The 19,501-nt window shown below is 41.6% G+C and overlaps 1 protein-coding gene across 4 annotated transcripts in view; it reads left to right on the forward strand.

The window, feature by feature from the left end:
- Positions 1 to 19,501, forward strand: part of nhsl2 (NHS like 2) — a 105,320-nt gene that overhangs the window by 17,617 nt on the left and 68,202 nt on the right. For 2 of the 4 annotated variants that reach the window (XM_031891004.1, XM_031891005.1), the window contains exon 1: positions 15,039 to 15,959. The exons of the other annotated variants lie outside the window; for them this stretch is intronic. In XM_031891004.1, coding sequence (XP_031746864.1) covers positions 15,896 to 15,959 — 64 coding nt within the window. In that variant the 5' untranslated portion in view covers positions 15,039 to 15,895. Of the gene's footprint in view, positions 1 to 15,038; positions 15,960 to 19,501 lie in introns of those variants that run through there. 4 annotated transcript variants of the gene reach the window in all.

Genomic DNA, 19,501 nt, shown 5'->3' on the forward strand with positions numbered 1-19,501 from the left:
GGTGCACCAGGAACAGGCACAAGTGGTGCACCAGGAACAGGCACAAGTGGTGCACCAGGAATGAAAAAGACACAAGTGGTGCACCAGGAATGGAACGGGCACAAGTGGTGCACCAGGAATGGAACAGGCACAAGTGGTGCACCAGGAATGGAACAGGCACAAGTGGTGCACCAGGAATGAAACAGGCACAAGTGGTGCACCAGGAATGAAACAGGCACAAGTGGTGCACCAGGAATGAAACAGGCACAAGTGGTGCACCAGGAGTGACGCAGAAGGGAACAAATTGCAACTTGTACACATTTTGCAGCATATGCAATTAGGCTAGAATTCTAAGAAATAAAGTTGCGTTGCTGGCATAAAAACACAGTGACATGTTGCACTGATTTAGTAAGAGTTGTATGAACTACAAAGGTTGATGGAATGCTTGGAAGATTTTGTTCAACAATAGCTGGAGGTTGTGTCTTGGAAGTATTAGAATGTTCACCATCCTAGGGTCCCCCAGCACAGTTATTGTTTTGTAGCTCCCACCTCCAGCACTAGCTTTGTTTGGCTTCATCCTTATTATTCACTTGTTTTACAAAACCCTTTGCTGATCTCTACTATACCTTGCCTTGCCGATCCCCACTCACAGCCTTTGTTGTCATACCCTTTGCTGCTCCTGATATATCAGGAGTATCCACTGGCTGTTACTGGTCTAGCTGCTAGTTTCTAACCAGTTAGAGGCTTAATCTAAATCGTAAGCTCTTGGGTCATATTGTTTTATTGGTTCCCATGTTAGTGTGGGCCATATATGTAAAGATCTACTTGTTTGGCAAGGTTGACAAGGGGATTTTCCCAAATACTAGATTGCAAAGAAGGTATGCAGGCCATCGGGGTAAGGACCGCATTCCTGGTGAGATTTTTCAATCTGACGATCTACATCTGGGCGATTTTTGATCAAATAACTGTAAAGCAGAGGGCCCCATGCATGGGCAGATAAGCTGCTGACTTGGCTTAATCGGCTGTATGGAGACCCTTACTCCAATCCCTGTAACCACAACATAGATGTACAGTTATCCCCTTTGATGTTTGATTAGTTTTGTAGACAAGATATGGATGGAGATATGAATTATGGAAAAGACCCTTATCCAGAAAACCACAGGTCCTAAGCATTTTGAATAATAGATTCCATATCTGTACTTGTATATTAGTATGGATATAACAGGGACAAAATAAGAGTTAGCAGGGGAAAGCTAAAGATATAATGGAAGGGGATGGGATCTGAAGAAATAAGTATAAGGGAGCAATAAATACCAGAGAATGGAAGTTTCTGCATTATAATTCCCCCTGCCTCTAAATTCCACAATCTGCTGGTGAACAGGCTCCAAATATCCCAGTTTTATATCTCACAGTAAAATTATTTTTGGAAAGCGTATATTAGATTCAAACATCTGCACATATATATGTTTTATTCCCCTATTGTTGGTAAAAAAAAAAAAAAAAGTGATTTAACTGCTGAATTTTAGTAGAAGAGAGGGGGGCCGTCTGGGCAGTGGTGGGGGGAGAATCTGGATTGAGTTTGGGGAAAGAAGAAGGGAGGGAGACTTGTGTGCTCATAGCCAGACGTTTGTGTTCCTCCTCCCTCTCCAGAGGCACAAAATACACGATCTTAAGCACACCGCGTGAGTCGGGCTAAACAGATGTTGTGGGTTCGTACTTCCCTTCTACCACTGGTACTCTGCAGAATTCACACCCACAAGGCCAGTCTGGGGTATGTACAGCACCACGTTGTGCACAACATATATATATATATATATAATGTGGGGCATTTTATGCAGAAATAGTACTGTTCTACAATGGGACATATAAAGCAACTTGCAGGGAATTGTGGTGAGACAGGCAGCAGTTAGGGTGGTGCTGTTAGAAAGGGTAGTGTATCTGTAGAAATGATATAGAAACATTAGGTTAACTTTGTGCCAGTGCAGTTACCCACACCAGCCAATCAGATATGTACTTTCACTAGTCTAACTAAACTAAATTGATCTGTACTAATTTTTGATTGGTTGCTATGGGTCAATGTGCTGAGTTGTAAGTCCACACAGCATATAAGTTGCACATTCTATAGACAGAGTTGAGAAAAGAGGGTTCTGGGAGGCGGAAAGACTGCATCCCTTTTCTGATGTGAATCAGGGATGTCCAAATGATGACCCTTTCACTGTTGCACTACAACTCCCAGAACCTTACACATTTTTGGCTGCAGGTGGGTTCTGCAAGTTTTACTCCAACAGCAGCTTGAGGGGCTCAAGGTCAAACAACCCAGATGTATATACTTAAAATATCATTTTCATAATGTTTATTTTCCCTCACGGGCCCCTTTTCAGTGGACAGTCCTCAAACCAGCCTTGGCCCAATCAAATATATATAGAGGTGTAATTCAAGCTTTAGGGGAACAACCCTTCATCAGGAGATTTGCTGCATCCAAGGATGGGGTGTTTCTTCTAGGGCTTGGAATACATTTGAATGAAGGGAAGTGAAAGGAAAGTTGCTATGATAGTTATTGAGGCTAACTGCCTGTATAGTTATACCATTTTGTGCACTAACCGGCAGTCAGGAGAAATTGTATATCACTGTATTATAGCACAAGGAACCCAAACACAACAGGCTGCTGAGTATTAGAAAAGCATTTGGAACATGCTGTTAATTGTTACACATGTTAGTTGCCCTTTAATGCAAAAACAATCAGAAATCCCATGGCTGCAAACTGATATGTCAGTTGCTCTTGAGCCCATAAAAATCAGATCATAATCACTTATTTTTCCCCCCTCTGTGACTGTCTCAGACCCACCCAGCTGTTGTTGCTAAACTGCAGGAAAGACAATTTGTTTTTGCTATAGTTTGACAGATGTTTTCCAGCTTCCTACATCTGTTAGTGTCCACCCAAAGCCTCACTGACAGGGAGAGTCCATCCATATGGAGGGGAAAGTCATGCAAAAATGTAATTCCTGTGAAAATGTCAATCCGGTAAAGAGTTAAAATAGTCCCATTGTGCCTTGGGGCTCTGAATGTAGATGTGAAAAAACCACGTAAGTGCATTATACACCTAAATGCTCAGCACATTTTGGTTATTTCTTAATAGAGAATGGAGTAGGCTAACATTTCAACCCCGTATTGCAAATAATAGCAAAATACTAAAGGGGTAATTTATTATGAGAAGGGCAGGGTGAAAGGTGCAAAGCATGGGTGCAAACTGCCATGTTTTTTGCACTATGCCCATTGGCCTGCACATAGAAGAATTGACACCGGTTTCCCCCCTCCTCATTTAGATGTGCCAAGTATGGAGCAGCAGGGGGTACAGGCCAAGCTCTAAGGCAGACAGTAAGGATAAGGCTAGGATGTGCCCCCTGGCACTGCTCTGTGTTCCTTGAGAAATGCAGCACCCCCTGGTCACTCTGTAGATGAGCATTAGGGGCACCCTCTTGCACCCCTTAGTGCTCTTGCACTTGTGCCCAGTGCAGTGTGTTTTCAAAATGACCCGTTTTGGATTCTTTGCATTTGCGGTACATATTTTTGCTAATATCTTGGAATGAAAACAAAAAAAATTATATTAATTGCTTAGAAAAAATGCCTTGGTTTTCAGTGGATGGGTTAAGAGTTTTGGGTACCTAGGAAAATAAGTTTGTTGCCCCATTTCCCATAACACAGTTGGTCATCTAGTAATATTAGAAAAATATATTATTTGGGAGCTAAATACGTATTGTGAAGAATGACTTAAGAGGAATATCAGTCAACAAAAGACTAAGCACCTGGGTTTTATGCCAAGCTGCATTTGGCAAAGCTAATAGCTGTATCATATAGGCAGAAATATAGATGCAAGGTATAAAGATATAATTTATCTTTTAAAAAAGTGCAGGATATCCCTCGCTATAATTACAGGGCTCACATTTGGACTCCAGTATATAATAAATACATAATTATTATTATAAACATTTATTTATAAAGCGCCAACATATCCCGCAGCGCTGTACAATAAGTGGGTTACATACATTGGACATACAGAGTAACATATAAAGCAATCAATAACCGATACAAGAGGTGAAGAGAGCCCTGTCCAAAGGAGCTTACAATCTACAAATAAGACAGTTCAGAAAACAAAGCATTGAGAAGATATTATTGAGTATTTTTACACTGAAGAACATGACAGGGATCTCTAAATAGAACTTTTCATTTTTTGACTGATGAACGAGCAATGGTAATCCATTTGAAATTGGGAGGAGATTAAAGCATCAGCAAAGGAAGGACTTTTTTACCACAAGGTTATTGGAGTTATTTCTTGCTTGTGAAGGTGATAACAGTTGATCTTGTAGAAATATTTTTAAAACTAAATCTGAGGTTTCAGCTGCTGAATGTGTCTGTGTTTATTGATCCAGGAAGAAGTCTAATGTTTAAAACCAGGGAAGATCTCAAAAAGAAATGTATTTTTCTGTTTGTTGTTTAATGCCCCTTTGGCCTCCTCTTTATCCTCTGGATCCATATAAATTACAGTCTAAGTTAGGATTATTAATTGTATGTATATTTTCTATTAATACAAAATCAGAGCAAATAAATGGTTCTTCATAACAAGGAGCAATGTGAGAAGTTATATTTTCACCACTATATTAAAAGTATTGTGCATAAACCTTTGATCAGATACTTTGGGGTCAGAGGGGGATTGTAAGGCTTATTTGTGCCAAGACTTGGTACTGAAGCTTGGAAAATCAGTTTGCACCGGCATTCCGGTCAGGAGTGGCAATCTGTGGGTTCTGGCCAATGCCAGAGGGACTGCTGTAAGATGCCATAGTCACTATTTAGTGGGCTTGTGGGGGGCTTTTTGGGCCTCTATTAAATCCCAGTCCAGACCTGCTGGCAGTGCTACCCTTTCTAGGGTGCACAAAGAGGGATATTAGTTACAGTCAGTGTCGGACTGGCCTACCAGGATACCAGGAAAACTCCCGGTGGGCCCAGGTGTCAGTGGGCCCTTCTGCTCCTAACCATTTGGCCTACTTCATGGTCATTCCCTATTTCTCAATGGGAACAAAGAGAAAAAATAGATGGAAGGCTAGATACTGGCATGTAAGTAAAAATAATAGGAGAATAAAGATTTTGAGTGAGGAAAGGACAGTGGACCCATAAACTAAGGTTTTCTGGTAGGCCCCTGGGGTTCCAGTCCGCCACTGGTTACAGTAGGTACAGGATTGTTCTTAATCTGATTGTGGATCTGATTGTGGATCTCATAGTTACGTGTGTATGGGTGCAGGTCACAAGTTAGGTTGTCTCACAGTAAGCTTCTGTGACTCACTTCCCACCTACCTCTTCCCTTGGATGATTCAGCTTCTGGATTAATGATGATGTCACTGTTATGGTGGCTAGTGAGTAGCTAGTCAGGTTGCAGATAAAGCAGCTGCCTGGAAGCAGGTCTGTGTGGGTTAATATGTAGGTTGTAGGTCAAGGTCTCCTGATCTGGTGAGGGCCTTCTCAATTAGACCCTTGCAGGTCTCGACAATGTGTCTAGACAAACTGCAGCACACTGAAATTCTTGGGAATACACATGGATCTTATTAGATATATTGAAATAAATGGAAGTGGTTTATTGCTTTTGCTTTATGCTAATATCATTATTTCAAGAATATATGATATTATAGATGAGAGCCACAATTATATATGGCATGTGTACTGGCAAATAAACATGAAGACAAATTTGCATGGCTTCAGACTTTATATTAACTTTCATATACTAGCATGTTTTTAACTTATATCGTGTCCTAAAATATGTAATGTGTAGATGTGCACCAGGCGGGGAGAGGCTGCTAATCCATAACCATGTTTATACGGGCATGGCCTCAGCATCTGTACAGCTTCTCCACCTTGGTGGCTTTGTTCACAGGTCATCCTCCCTGCATGGGGCCACAACTGGAACAGCTCTTTAGGCTAAAACCATGGCACGCACTGAGAGCACATTCTTCAATGCCACCCACTTCAGTGCTCACTGTGTATAACCTCAGCAATCTTGCTTTCCTTATCCTAACATATTTATCATAAATGGGGTTAGCCTTCATTTAGAAAAAAAGTTACTTTAAACAGATATATTCAAGGGCATATATATTTTAAAATTATTATAACATGCTTTCCCTCTGGTCAGAATGGAAAATATAATTTAAATGGCAAATGCACTGTATAATCCAAGCTCCTGTGCTCTTTGTCTCATTTCTGAAGTTGAAGGCATTCACTTCTAACACTGGGTGCAGAAAAATAAAACACATGCATGGCTGATAGCTCACTAAGGAACAGGGGATGGTGACACAGAAGAATAGCTCACATTGCACCACAAGCATTATTTCCCAATTGCCAGATATCTGTGCCCTAATACCCCTGAACAGATCTGGAAGTTTCCAGATAATCTGGGTTTGAGACCCACTTACAACCAAACCAGATTTAAAAGATGCATACGTAACTTTAGTGTATCAATGATAGGAAATAAGCCTCTCAATTCTTATTTGTCTTAAGGTTCCGGCCAGTTCCCCTATTCATTATTTTATTGTCAGACTGGCCAACCAGGATACCAGGAAAACTCCTGGTGGGCCCAAATGTCAGTGGGTCCTCCTGTGTCAAACCATTTGGCCTATTTCATGACTAGTCTCAATTTCTGTACAGGGCTAAATAGATGGAAGAATGTAGTATGTGAAGAAAAAAGAGACTAAGGTTTTTAGGGGGCCTCTGGCATCCCAGACTGAGCTGCCCAAAGCTAGCACTTCGGTATATGGTGCATAAATGGTGGGCCATACAGCATGTAAAAGATACACTAGCTTTCACTGTATTATGATAAAAAAGCTTTCTAGCATTGAGTGATTTAAACAAAATCTCATATCTTTCAGAGGTGCCCCACTGACCAATTTATATTGGTGCATGTTTCTGCCTTACAAGAACCAGACACAAAATCCAGTAAATCTGTTAAGTGACTAAACAAACCAGGACAAACCAGTGTATTATTAAGATCTCTGAGCTTGCACCAGAACACTGAGGTCTGTTAATTTACAACTCATGTCATTGTGCTTCATATTCCCTCAAGTCAGTGCTGTTTTATGTATTGGAGCCAATTAACCACATGGTCCAGGGATGGACTGTATTGCAATGATACCATATGAAGGCGTTTATGGGGTATTTGGCAGGCTGCAGGCCATAAAAATCTACTGGAGGATCACGTCCAGGTCCCAGAACTGCAGTAGGAGATTCCAAACTTATGTAATACTTAACGCTGAAAAAATAAACTTTTATACGGCAAGAGTTCTAAAATGTGTGTTTAAACCTCTTGTAATTCTGTTGGGATCTTGAAAAACAAAGCCAGAGTTGGAGGACCAGAGCTTAGATTGGCCCTTTATTTAAATCCCAGATTTATTACAGGGAAAAGTCTGGCTGTAGTTGTGCCATTGCTTGCTGTAGCTATTGGTTATCTCAATATTTAGTATAAGCATTCAGTATAAACATAATCTGCAGCGATTTACAATAAATGTACATATACACTAAGCAGAACTTGTGTAAGATATTATTATTTTAACAATGCCTCTTTAAGGGTTGCACTTGTACATATTCAAACGGATCTGCCACGTATATATGTCTAAACCTAAGTGTGACCAGGTACAGAGATCTGGGACTGAGGGCAGGCAACCCCACATAGGTACAAATAGCACTTATGTCCATGCTCAGTGCAACTTTTCTCCTTGTAAAGAAAGCCTAAAACATTTGCCTTCATCCCTACCCTCTACCCTTCCTTCAATTTTCCCCCAGTTTTTCTCTGTTTGCTCCTCTCCTCTCTACTATCACCATTCCCCATTAGTCATCAGAGGGTCCTGCATTGTGGCACTTCACCATTCTCCTATCTTATTCTCCTGCAGCCATTTGTAGCTGGGTACAAACTGTACTCATTTTATGCATTTAGGCTCAAAGGAACCTCTATTTTAACACCAACAAAGCCAGCAATAAGACACTTGGGTCCACTCTACTGAGTAGGTCTAAGTCCAAGAGAGCATTGATTTTTGGCCAACTCTTTCCCTGAGCAAAGGCAGCTCCCTTCCGGCACTTACATATTTCTGGAATGATCAAGGCTCCCTCCTTCTACTTCATCCTCCTTGTTATTTTAGCATTATACACATTATAATAATAAGGAAATGAATACTGCCTGTTCCAGCAATCAGTTAGCAGTTGTTTAAGTCCTTCTTCTGGATTCCTCTGTACAAGTTAGCCACACATGGTTTTTGCCATGTACCTGGGAGATTTATATGCTGCCTTGGCCAGTATCTGTTCCAAATTGCATGGAAATGGAAATGGAATGGAGCCAGCAGTCAGATGTAGCAGCCAAATAAGGCAAACACATGGGTCACATGTTAAGACAAGTATAATTGCAGCAGCACTGCAGCTACCATTGCTATGCCATCCAGCAAATGACTAGTCACTGGGGAGCTGTAGTAAGGCAGCCATAGAGATAGATTTTTTCTAGCAAGAGTGCACAATTATAGTTGTAGTCTTTCAGGTTCAGGGACCCAAGTGAAGAAAAAGTATCCTCCAATGAGAATCATGCTCTATTTTCTTGGTTTCCTTTGTTAGATGACAATTAGACAAATAAAATAATGCTAGCAGGGATGATTCCCACTGGAATTAGTGGCATAGGGGGTGCAAAAGCATGAGCTTTAGGCATGATATACATCCCCTTCAAGTCTTAATAAAATGAACTGAGCATACTAAGGAAACCATAGTTGCATACCACCTACCATAGATGATGTCTTCATATATCATATTCTTTATTGTATTGTGGACTATGACAAAGTAAGGAAATCCAAGTACTTTATACTATTGTATCTATTTTCCTATAATCCTCCTGGGATGTAAGATTCACGCCCACTCTGATATCTACATATACAAGTTTTATTATTCTATCATTTATAACAATATAGCTTAAAATTTAGCAAGTTTTACTTCATTCAAGCATCTCTATTACAAAGTCAAGTGTTAGTGGCTCTCGGCTCAGCTGGAACCCAAGGGTAGCCATATTTAACATCTAGATATAGTACGGGACAAATCCTCAGCAGCCAAATATGATCTAATGATTCAATGGACAGAATGCCTGCTAATATTAAGTAGATCAAGGGGATACGGCACAAATGCCTGCGCAGATCTCTGGCTTCAGGTCCCTGTGTTAAAGAAATTAGCATTAAAGAAAATGCTGTAGATGATTAACAGCTTATCTGCATCATTACTATAGCGAGAGAAGAGTATCAATTGGTGAGAATTTGTATTTTATTTTCCTGGTTTTCTTTTTCTCACTTAACTGTAATCAAGTCAGTTATTTCACTTTTTATTCTTACTTCATGTCTTTCGGTAATTATTAGAACTGCGTGGTACTTTACACAAAGCAAATAATGATATAAATTGCAAAGTTATAATTACTAAACACATGCTGGGAAAAGTTTTAAGTAAAAAGGGAAAATATATTGTTTTCATGAATAGGGTTTATTTTCCTTTTACAATGTTCCTTCCTGATATCCACCTAAGGTGGGCGATATTGGGCTGGGACAGGGTGCGCTGAAGTTTTTTGTGCATCCTGTGTGCTCCGTATGTGAGCAAATTCTACTTGCGCCTGGGTGGCATTGCGCCCCTAAATGTATGCCGCCCTAAGCCCAGGCCTTTGTGGCCTTGACCATAAATCCAGCCCTGCTCAAATTGGCAGCTTAAATCTGCCCCTGTGTGGCCACAGGATGAGCTATGGCCACCTTTACACAGTAGAATCAGAGTTTTTGTGCAGAGAACTCTCTCTCTCTGCATTTATATATATATATTTAGGTTGACATTTAGGTTGTCAAAGGTGAGGAACAAGAAAAGGGAAAACTCTTGTTTTGCACGTGTATAAGGTGCCTTACTCCTATGTAATTGCTTCAAACTACTAGTAGAAGTACAGACTATTTTGGTACAACAACACCTTTTCCACTGAGCTTTGTATTCAGACTTTACTGCCTAAAAGCAATAATTGTGTAATTGTGTATACAACACCTCTGCACATCTTCCAATTTACTACATCGTAACAAGCAAGTAAATGCGATTGACATAATCTGCACAGGATTCCCCATTTGTTCTTTGATAAATCTTCTATAAGCCTCTGATGAATTATAGGCAGTAGCCATTAATGTGATACAATAATAATGTATTATACTGTCACTGTAGGGCAATATGGTGAATAAGGAACCCCCTACTTTAAAATATAAGGATATTATAAGCCACTCAGTTATATGACCATATAAAGGCATAAGGCTAAAGGTCAAGTGCTTTGATATAAGTCACAGAACTTCAAGGTGACTTGATATTCTCATATTTTACAACAGTAAGTACATTATGTATTATAATGCAAAAGTTTCAATGAAATTACATCACTACACACAGTTTATAACAATATAATTTACAGGATATTCATGGAACTTGTGTAACATATATACCTATTAAGCAAGGACCTAGTGTTTCAATCTGTAAATAAATGAATAATCTATGACGCTTTTTGCAGAACTGAATTATATTCCCCTGACATCTATTTATTTTATTGGTTTTTACATACACACTGTACTGATTGCTGAATCCATATTTATGAGGTCCCTAAGAGATATAAAACCTTTTTCCTTGAGACTGTTGTGGCACTAATAGGTATATGTATAGTTAACTAGCCAACTTTATATTCACCAAGAGAAGCAGACCCAAGGCACTGCAGCAGGCTGTATCCCACTTAGTTGCCACTGCAGGTGGAAGCCGTACGCATAGCAGGTACATTAGATACAGATATGATATGTGGGAATACAAAAAGAAGATTCAGTCTTATTCATTGGCCCTGCCATAAATCCAGAGAAATCACAATCTGGTAAAAGACCTTTGAGCTCTAATGCATTATGACTGATGAACCTAACTAACATTTTCTTGCAGGTCTAGGCTCCCCCATCTTCCCACCACATGTCAGTCTTTAGTAATGCTTCAGTTTTATAAATCTAACATACTCTTAATAATAAGAAAATAGGAAACTACAGGTAACATTTAAATTATGGATAGACATGTCTGGTCCTGCACAGGTCAAGAAACAGTCCATGTACTCTCCATTGCTTGCAGACACAAAAATGCATAGCCTGCACACAGGTGAACACTGTGCGTGTTAGTGTGGGTACAGGAGAGGACAGAAAAGAGGGGATTAGGTGGTTCTTGGCCTGCGTATAGGAAACCCCCATGACTGACAGGGGAGGACTGAGCAAAACGGATCGCAGACTACGGGTAGGCAGGAGAGGTTCCTGCCTGGTGCCCCCCAATCGTTGCACCCTTCTGCCTCTTCTGCCTACCCCTATTTCCAGCCCTGATGACTGACGTTACAGTTACAGTCACAGGAAAGACCATTCGTACCCTCCGCTGAATCATCAGATATGGAGGTAGAAACAATAGGAACGCATGCCTTTGCTCAGACGCCTCATCATCTCGACGATCCACCAAACATGCACAGAATATTGTACAAAACCTTGTTTGGTATAACAATATCAGTGTCAGCTTTAGGGCAGTGGTTCGGGGTAGTGGGCCTCCAAGGCTGGGCCCAAATACCCCACTGGTAAGAGTTGTGGTAAAGACAGCTTTTTGATTGGTTCTGCTGAGCAGTAACGATAACTCTACAGGTCACCACTGTGTTGCTTCTCCTGGCAAGCCTTGTCTTATGACAAAGTATCTGTTCTGATGTACCACACAACAGTTACCAATATGCACCAACATATTACACAATGCTGAGTTCCTGCAGCTCTTCTCATCAATGTCAGTGGGGAAAAGCCTACAGTACATTTCAGAGTAACAGCTTTGTAAATTCTATGGGTGTCACTTGGTCTCCTCCTACCCTACTACCCAGCTCCCATTATCTCCAGGCACCATGCAACAAGATCTGGTGGCTTTATTATGGACAGCCCTTATAATAAGGGGCTTGTTTATCAAGCTGTGTTACTGTACATAACACATATTTTTAAAGCTGCAGGACTATTTCTTGCAATGGTCTGGCTGCAAGGTAAAACTTGTATAATATACCTAAGCAACTGCAAAAATGTTAGTAAAAAAAGTAAGTGGGTCAGACATAGTGGGTATAGCATTCCTAGAATAAAGTTTTTTTAGGCCTTTGCTGTGAAAAGAAAGCATCACACGCACATTTGCAGTGAACTGAACATTTACTATATCACTTCTAAAAAGTCATAGAAGAATAGTATTGACTGGCAGCCATGTTATTGTTACTCATCAGTTCCCACTCTGCCTATTTCTTGGCTCATATATCCTCGCGTACAACATGGAGCATACTCATATTGTCCTCCTCAGGCCTAGAAATAGCCTAGCAGCGCAGTTGCCCAAAAGCCAATGTGGAGGACACCCCTACTGTCTGTTGTATACAGCACTATGCACAATGTCTCTCTTTCCCTCAATGGCAGTGGCAGAGATTTCACACATACTAACCTGATAGTACTCTAGCTGGCATACAATCACCTTGGGCCATAGCCAACACACTAATGTCCTTGATGTAGATTTGTCTCTTGTTGCATTAGAATCACCAAATGTTTAGAACAAAAATCTTGCCTCATAATGATGTAAGATATTATAATGTGCAGCAAAAACTGTTTATAATTAATGGCTGCAATCATTGACATGGCACAAGGGAAAAAGAACTTGCTTCTCTCTTTATATACACAACACACCTGTGTTTCATTTAATATTGTGTGTGATCTTGTTACATGTCCCATTCTTGCATATTAGAAACAATACTTTATCAAGACTAATCCAACCCTTGCAGGGATCATAGTAAATGCATACAGTATCTTTGTGAAGTTCAACCATAGTAAATCTTACCTGTTTTACAGCTATCCTAAGAAAGGGGCAAAGAAATAAGGTAGTTCTAATTTGCCCCCAGAGGGAAATGGCAATTGGACCAGTTCCAGGTATGCAGCATGCAGTGCAGGTTTGGGCTCCAGTCCTTAAGAAGGATATTAATGAGCTGGAGAGAGTGCAGAGACTGCAACTAAACTGGTAAAGGGAATAGAAGATTGAAACTATGAGGTTAGATTGTCGAGGTTGGGTTTGTTTTCTCTGGAAAAGAGGCGCTTGCGAGGGGACATGATTACTCACGTACATTATAGGAGATTATAGACAGATAGGGGATGTTCTTTTTTCCCATAAAAACGATCACACCAGTGGTCACCACTTTAAATTAGACGAACAAAACTTCCATTTGAAGCAGCGTAGGTGGTTTCTTATGGTAAGGGCAATGAGGCTGGGGAATGCCCTTCCTAGTGATGTCAGATTCTGTTAATGCTATGAGAGGGGCTTGGATAAGTTCTTGAACAAGCATAGTATCCACAGTAAACACAATTCTCCTAATATCATAGCACTGCATTTTGGCCATGTCCATACATACACAAACCATGCCCTGTTGCAAACCCCTCCAGTTAACATTCCACATGGGATGTCTTTTTCTAAAATAGTTTTTTTTTCTAAACAGGGTTAATGTTTAGGAGATGCAGTCATCTCCTAAACATTAACCCTGTTTAAAAAAAAAAAAATAATTCTGTTATCTGTACAGAATCCAATGGAAAAAACACAGCATACTGTAGAGCCTTATGCACACTACAGGCTTACTTCCAACTGTATTAAATTAGCTCTGGGAACATAAAAACTGAATCCCACAAAATATGGCTGGAATGGAAATCACAACATTATTGTATGTCATTTTCACGTAACACTTCCAGATCCTAGAACAGGGGAACATTAGACTTGAATTTTATTAAATTTTTATTGCTAGTAACATTTTGCTCCTCTGGAGGCACCATCCTTAGGCAAGCTAACTCCTTTCACAGACACTCATTTACAATCACAATATCACCTGCAAATAACTCCTGTGTGCAACCAACAATACGTTTTATATGATGGGGATGGACCAAGTAATCGTAGACAGGTGGTGGTTTTGGAATGGTGCTCCATTAGCAGCCTGACCACAAAATATGCATGCATTAATATGGCTGCTAGAGAAATACACATTAGTAGTATAGCAACCAGTGGTCCTTCCCAGTAATCTGGATAGCAAATAGTTGCCCATTTTTGCCATGAACTCACTGATTAGTAGTTTTTACCAAACTGCATTCAAAACAGTGGTTATTTTCACCTACTAACTCATTGTACTTGATAAAATATTCTGATGGTCTAGCATTCAAAAACATATTGGTGCAAACTGACTACATCGCCCAGCATCCCCTTTGAGTTGCACCTCAATATTAGCAGGGTGGGGGGTGGCTGAACTTAAATGTAAAAACAAAGATTTAAAAGTATCTTGGCCTCCTCTGGATTTTACCTATATCCCCCTGATCAGTGTGTGGTACCAATGCTAGCAATACTATTCTGATCAGTAATATTTGACAGATGTCACTGCTAGTAACCATAGGAAAGCACAGTGAATATGCCCTGGTTCATTTTGGCTTTGTGCTGTTAATCTACAAATAAAGGCCAGTGTTAAAGGACTGACTGCACCCAAGGGTGGCAACTATACGCCGACAACACCGAGATTTACTGTGCAGTTAATATAGAAGGCAGATAAAGATTCAGTGCCACACTAGTTATAAAGCTAATCCCCACATGGGGTTAATTTCTTAAGCAATTAATTGCCATCCTGTCATTGTGTCACTTTGCACCTATAGGGGACTAAACACATTGGCTATCACTTTCCGTGCGGCAGGCTTCTTCTGTATGGAACCGTCCCTTCAGTCAATTAAACATGACACTTGGCGTTAGGATGATTTGCTGTGGCACGCTATCACCCGTTAAAAATGTCACTGCCATTAGGTCACTTTGCTGCCTACAAGAGATGGACTCTTTAAGCTCCCATGGGAGGAGAAATAGAGAGAATGAGGGTAAGAATATAGCAAGGAATAAAGAGGCAGGGACTCGCCTGCATCCTGCAACTGTGCTCACATCAGCATCTCTGAGGCACATCCCTGCGGCAAAGTCTTCTACCTCTGGATAGTGAGAAGGTGAAAGAAGGGGCAGGCGTGAAAGAAAATTAGAGAGGGGGGTAGAAAGGAATCAGGCAGGGTGACAAAAGAGACCTAGAGATGGCATGTGAGAGGAGCTGAGCACATAAAAGGGGGAGAGAGGCAGAAGGCATACGAGGATGGATACAGGGGAAGGGGGGATGCACAGAGCTAGCTGGCTTCTGGGGTGGCAGAGTGGGAGTCAGGGATGCTGAGAGGCAGTGAGAAGGAGGGAGGGAGCTGTATGCAGTACTGATGTGAGGAGGGGTGTCAGCAAAGAGACGGATGTGAACAGAATAAGGCAGAGAGATAAGAGGGGACCAGAGAGACGGGGTGGGGAGTGCGGCTGGACCACTGCTGACTGGCTGCTCTCAGCATAGCAAGGCCAGAACAGGCAGAGAGGGATAGCCAGGGAGAATAAGGGAGGAGTGAGAGACAGATAGAGGAGGGATAGAAAGAAGGTGAGTTGGGAAGGTAAGGAAAGCAGGCTGAGAGAAAAGGGAGCAGAGGAACGAAGAAGATTTTAAAATAAAGAGAGGAACGAGAGAACGAGGGGCAAAAATGAGAGAGCGAAGGAAAGCAAGGTTACTGGGGGGCTAAAAATAGAAGGAAAAACAAGGAACGCGAGTGACACATAGGTTCCAAAAAGAACAGATAAGAGGGTAAGGAAAGAGCGAGACAGAGGAAAGTGAGGAAGGGAGGGAGAAATGTTGAAGCCTGCAGACAGGCAGAGGTGATGTAAATACCTGGAGGGGGGAGCGAGGGAGCGCAGAAAGGAGGGAAGGAGACAGAGACAGAGAGGGAGGACAAGCTCCTGCTGCAGAATGATGGGGAACTCACCGCACAAACAGAGAAGCAAGAAGCATCACAGAATGCAGCCGGCAACAGGTACAGGGCTCCATTTTGCTCCATCCTCACCCTGTAACCCCCACCTGGATGCAGTGAGGGGGTCATGCTTCATGGATTCGCTGTTACCCTCTTGGGAATGCATTAGTTAAAGAGACAGGTGGCATGCAAGTACTGACTGCAGAAAGATACAGGAACCAGAATACTGTATGGCATGCATTTTGTCTCCCCCATACCTCATATAAAGCAATACCATTCTGCCTACGTGCTGTGAAACAAAATAAAGTATTGTGCTGTATGCATGTACATGGCAGAGCCAGCATTATGTCTGTGCTCACCTTGTCTGGTAAGCAATAGCAATGTGGAATTGTGGGGTGCAACTGCAATGCACAGATGGTGCTATAGAGAAGCTGGGTGAATAATGTTACAGCTAAAGGTGCAAATATGTATCAGCCAGTGCTACTTTCAGTGCAAGGAGGAGATCACTCTCTGAGTGAGCCTGCCTAGTACTACTCGGAAACTAAACTTTCAGGCATAGACATGGGTGAAACTTCAATTATTGCTAAACTACAACTCTTGGGCTGTCAGGAGCTGTGAGAATTACAGTTCCACTCTAGTAGAAGTACCACAGGTCACCAAGTATACTGTTTGCATGTAAGAAACAATTACTAAATGTCAGTAAATGCCACATATATATTCATAGCGGCACAGCTTACAAGGCTGGAACTCATGTACTCAGGCCCGGACTGGCAATCTGTGGATTCTGGCAAATGCCAAAGGGGTTGCTGTAAGATGCCACAGACAGTCACTATTTAGTGGGCCTATATTGGGCTGTTTGAGCCTCTGTGTACTTGAAATGCCAGGGCCTGTTTTAAATTCCAGTCCAGGCCTGTATGTACTCAACAAGATCTTTACGCTGAGTCTGAGGAACTACTAATGGTTCTAGATTGTAAATAATTGGTTGAAAAGTAGCATAAATGCAAAGTACTTTTATAGGGATGGCAAACACACAAACAGCCAGCACAATGTTTGGGAATTACAACTTTGAGTATCCTCCTGGCTTGTCAGCTGACATTTATTGTTTTTACTGAACACTTGTGGGTGTATTTATCAAAGTGTGAAGTTAGAGCTCGTCACACTCCACTAGAGTGAAATTACTCCACCTTCTATTAATTTCTGTGGTATCAATGGTATCAAGTATTTATCAATGGGTGAAAGTAAAAGTTCCCATTTTGATCAATATGCTTTTAAAAAAATCATAGAAATAAATAGAGAGTAGAGGAATTTCACTCTAGAAGACTGTGGCGAGCTCTAACTTCAGTCTTTGATAAATATACCCCTTGGAGTGGTCAAAAGAGTAATAATAACTTTGCTACTAAGTGTGTGTGTAGTATTGATCCCAGTTGGGGTGTATACAGGGCCATCTTTAGTGATGATGAAATTGGAATTTGCGGAGTTCCGTTACTTATTTAAACTAGGGTTTTCCTACTTGCCATACTTTATCTATTGTACTGACACTCAGTCCCAACACCTCCAATACTGAACAAAGAGCAAAAAGCAACCAGGCCGTACCAACAGGCTATTTTGTCTGGGCTGCAAGGGTTGATTTGGTGGTATATTACGCCATTGTACATTACTGAACTCCCCATGTATATCTTCTGCTAAGCAGGACTCATTGTGTGTCCTTGGAGACAGCTCTGGGTCACTGGGTATATCCATAAAATAATGCCTGCGGAGTTACTGAATGTACTGCTCCATCTGGCAAAGTGAGTAGTAGGTAAAGGTGTGCTGTGAACAGTACATACTAAATATAGTAATGGCACTGTGAGAACAGAAATAATGGGCATATAAGCACATACTGTCCCCATGGCAATATATCAGCAGGGGGAGAGCGTTAGAGCCAAGCAGAACTAGAATGGTACAGTCACTATATAAATACAGAGCACTTTTACATATCAGAAATATCCAGTAAAGAAGGAATGCCAGATTTGCAGCCCCCCCAGCATACTCTTCTGTTACAGGAAGCACAGAGAATTTGACAGGAAATTGCTCCCTCTCCCAAACTAAAAGTCTTCATCCATATTAGCATTTCATGTTCATGTTCGGAATCTTCTCTGCAAAGGAAGGGGCAGCTAATGTAGATAATCCCACCATTACAGCTGTACTAGTGGATCCAGGGCTTCAAGCCACTCCCCACAGGGATGAGATGTATGTATAACCCATAGCTGTGGATGTAGAAACCCATAGAAACAGTAAGCAGCTCCCTTTTACTGACAAAGGTGGCAACCTTTTTGAAGTAAACAAACAGGAACACAACAGCCCCTATGGCATTTGCCAGAATCCACAGATTGCCTGGCTATGGGGTATTACTGTCCCATTTCAGGCTGTATAAGGACCCACACCAGGGCCTAACAAAAGAGCAAGCAGACCCTTTGACCCTGGGGGGGGGGGGGGGGTATTCAGGAGCCCAGTAAATTGTAATTGACACTTAAAACATGTATGGTGCTGCAGTCCCCATTTGGAAGGGCCTAATTGTACAGTAGCATTGCTATAGAGGAAGTAGATCCCACTGGGGAGGCCTAAGAGACAGGGGGACCGGGGGGGGGGGGGGGGGGCAAGACTTTGGGGTTTGCTTGCTCTATATTTCCCCACTGCCCAGCCATTATTCTATGTAAATATAGTAGGGCGGGTGTCAGGTTGCTGTTTCTGGGCATGCCAGGACCCTCCACAGAGTTTTTGCTAGGGGTGCCCAGCATGGGGCAGTTATGCCACCGGATAGGGTTTGGTAGAGTTAAATTACAGGACCTGACTCCAGCACAGTTGCCTCTTGCTCATGAACCCTTAGACCTGGCGGGTCCAGCAGTAGCCTAACCCATGTGCTCATTTCAACCTCCTGCAGGGCCTATTTCCTAATAAGTTTACAGATGAAATGGATAGCTCAAAGTTACCAGTAAAGAATGGGACTTCCTAACAGTAACGGGGTCTTGGCTGGACAATAGCAGCCCTACAAGTTCTGCTTTCCCTTTGACTCTTTCTTCCACTGATGCCAAATGGGAGACATTTGCTCACTGCCCAGAGAACTCTGAGAACCATCAGTGCCAACTGTACTTCTATACTGGCACTGATAATAGCAGCCATTGTACTATAAAAACCTACCAGTTATAAAGCCCTGGGTTACAACTTCCACTGTGCTATGTTTAATTGAAGACTGGTCAGTCTGTCTGTTTACATTTCTTTAATAACAAATCAGGCAGAAGAGACCTAAAGCTGGTGTATTGCTAGCATGTCCTTTTTCATTTCTCAATTTGCCCTGATACAGCAGTAGCTACAAAACTACTGCCAAAAAACCTTATTGCCCTTATTATTTTCCTATAGCGCTTTCCTTACATAAAAAGGTCAAAATTCCCTCTCTTAAATGTAGATAGTACCTTTCTTGCCAAGTTGCAAGCAGGGGTTAACTTTTCGAGAACACCAGCCTTGGCTAAACCTGTAAGTTCCTTGCAGCTGCTACATATATTCCCTAGATGCCACATACTGTTACAGATATGACACAGCACGCTCACATACACAGAGCCCAAGAGGAG

This window comes from Xenopus tropicalis, chromosome 8 (assembly GCF_000004195.4).
Source record: "Xenopus tropicalis strain Nigerian chromosome 8, UCB_Xtro_10.0, whole genome shotgun sequence".
In the NCBI taxonomy this organism is placed as follows: domain Eukaryota; kingdom Metazoa; phylum Chordata; class Amphibia; order Anura; family Pipidae; genus Xenopus; species Xenopus tropicalis.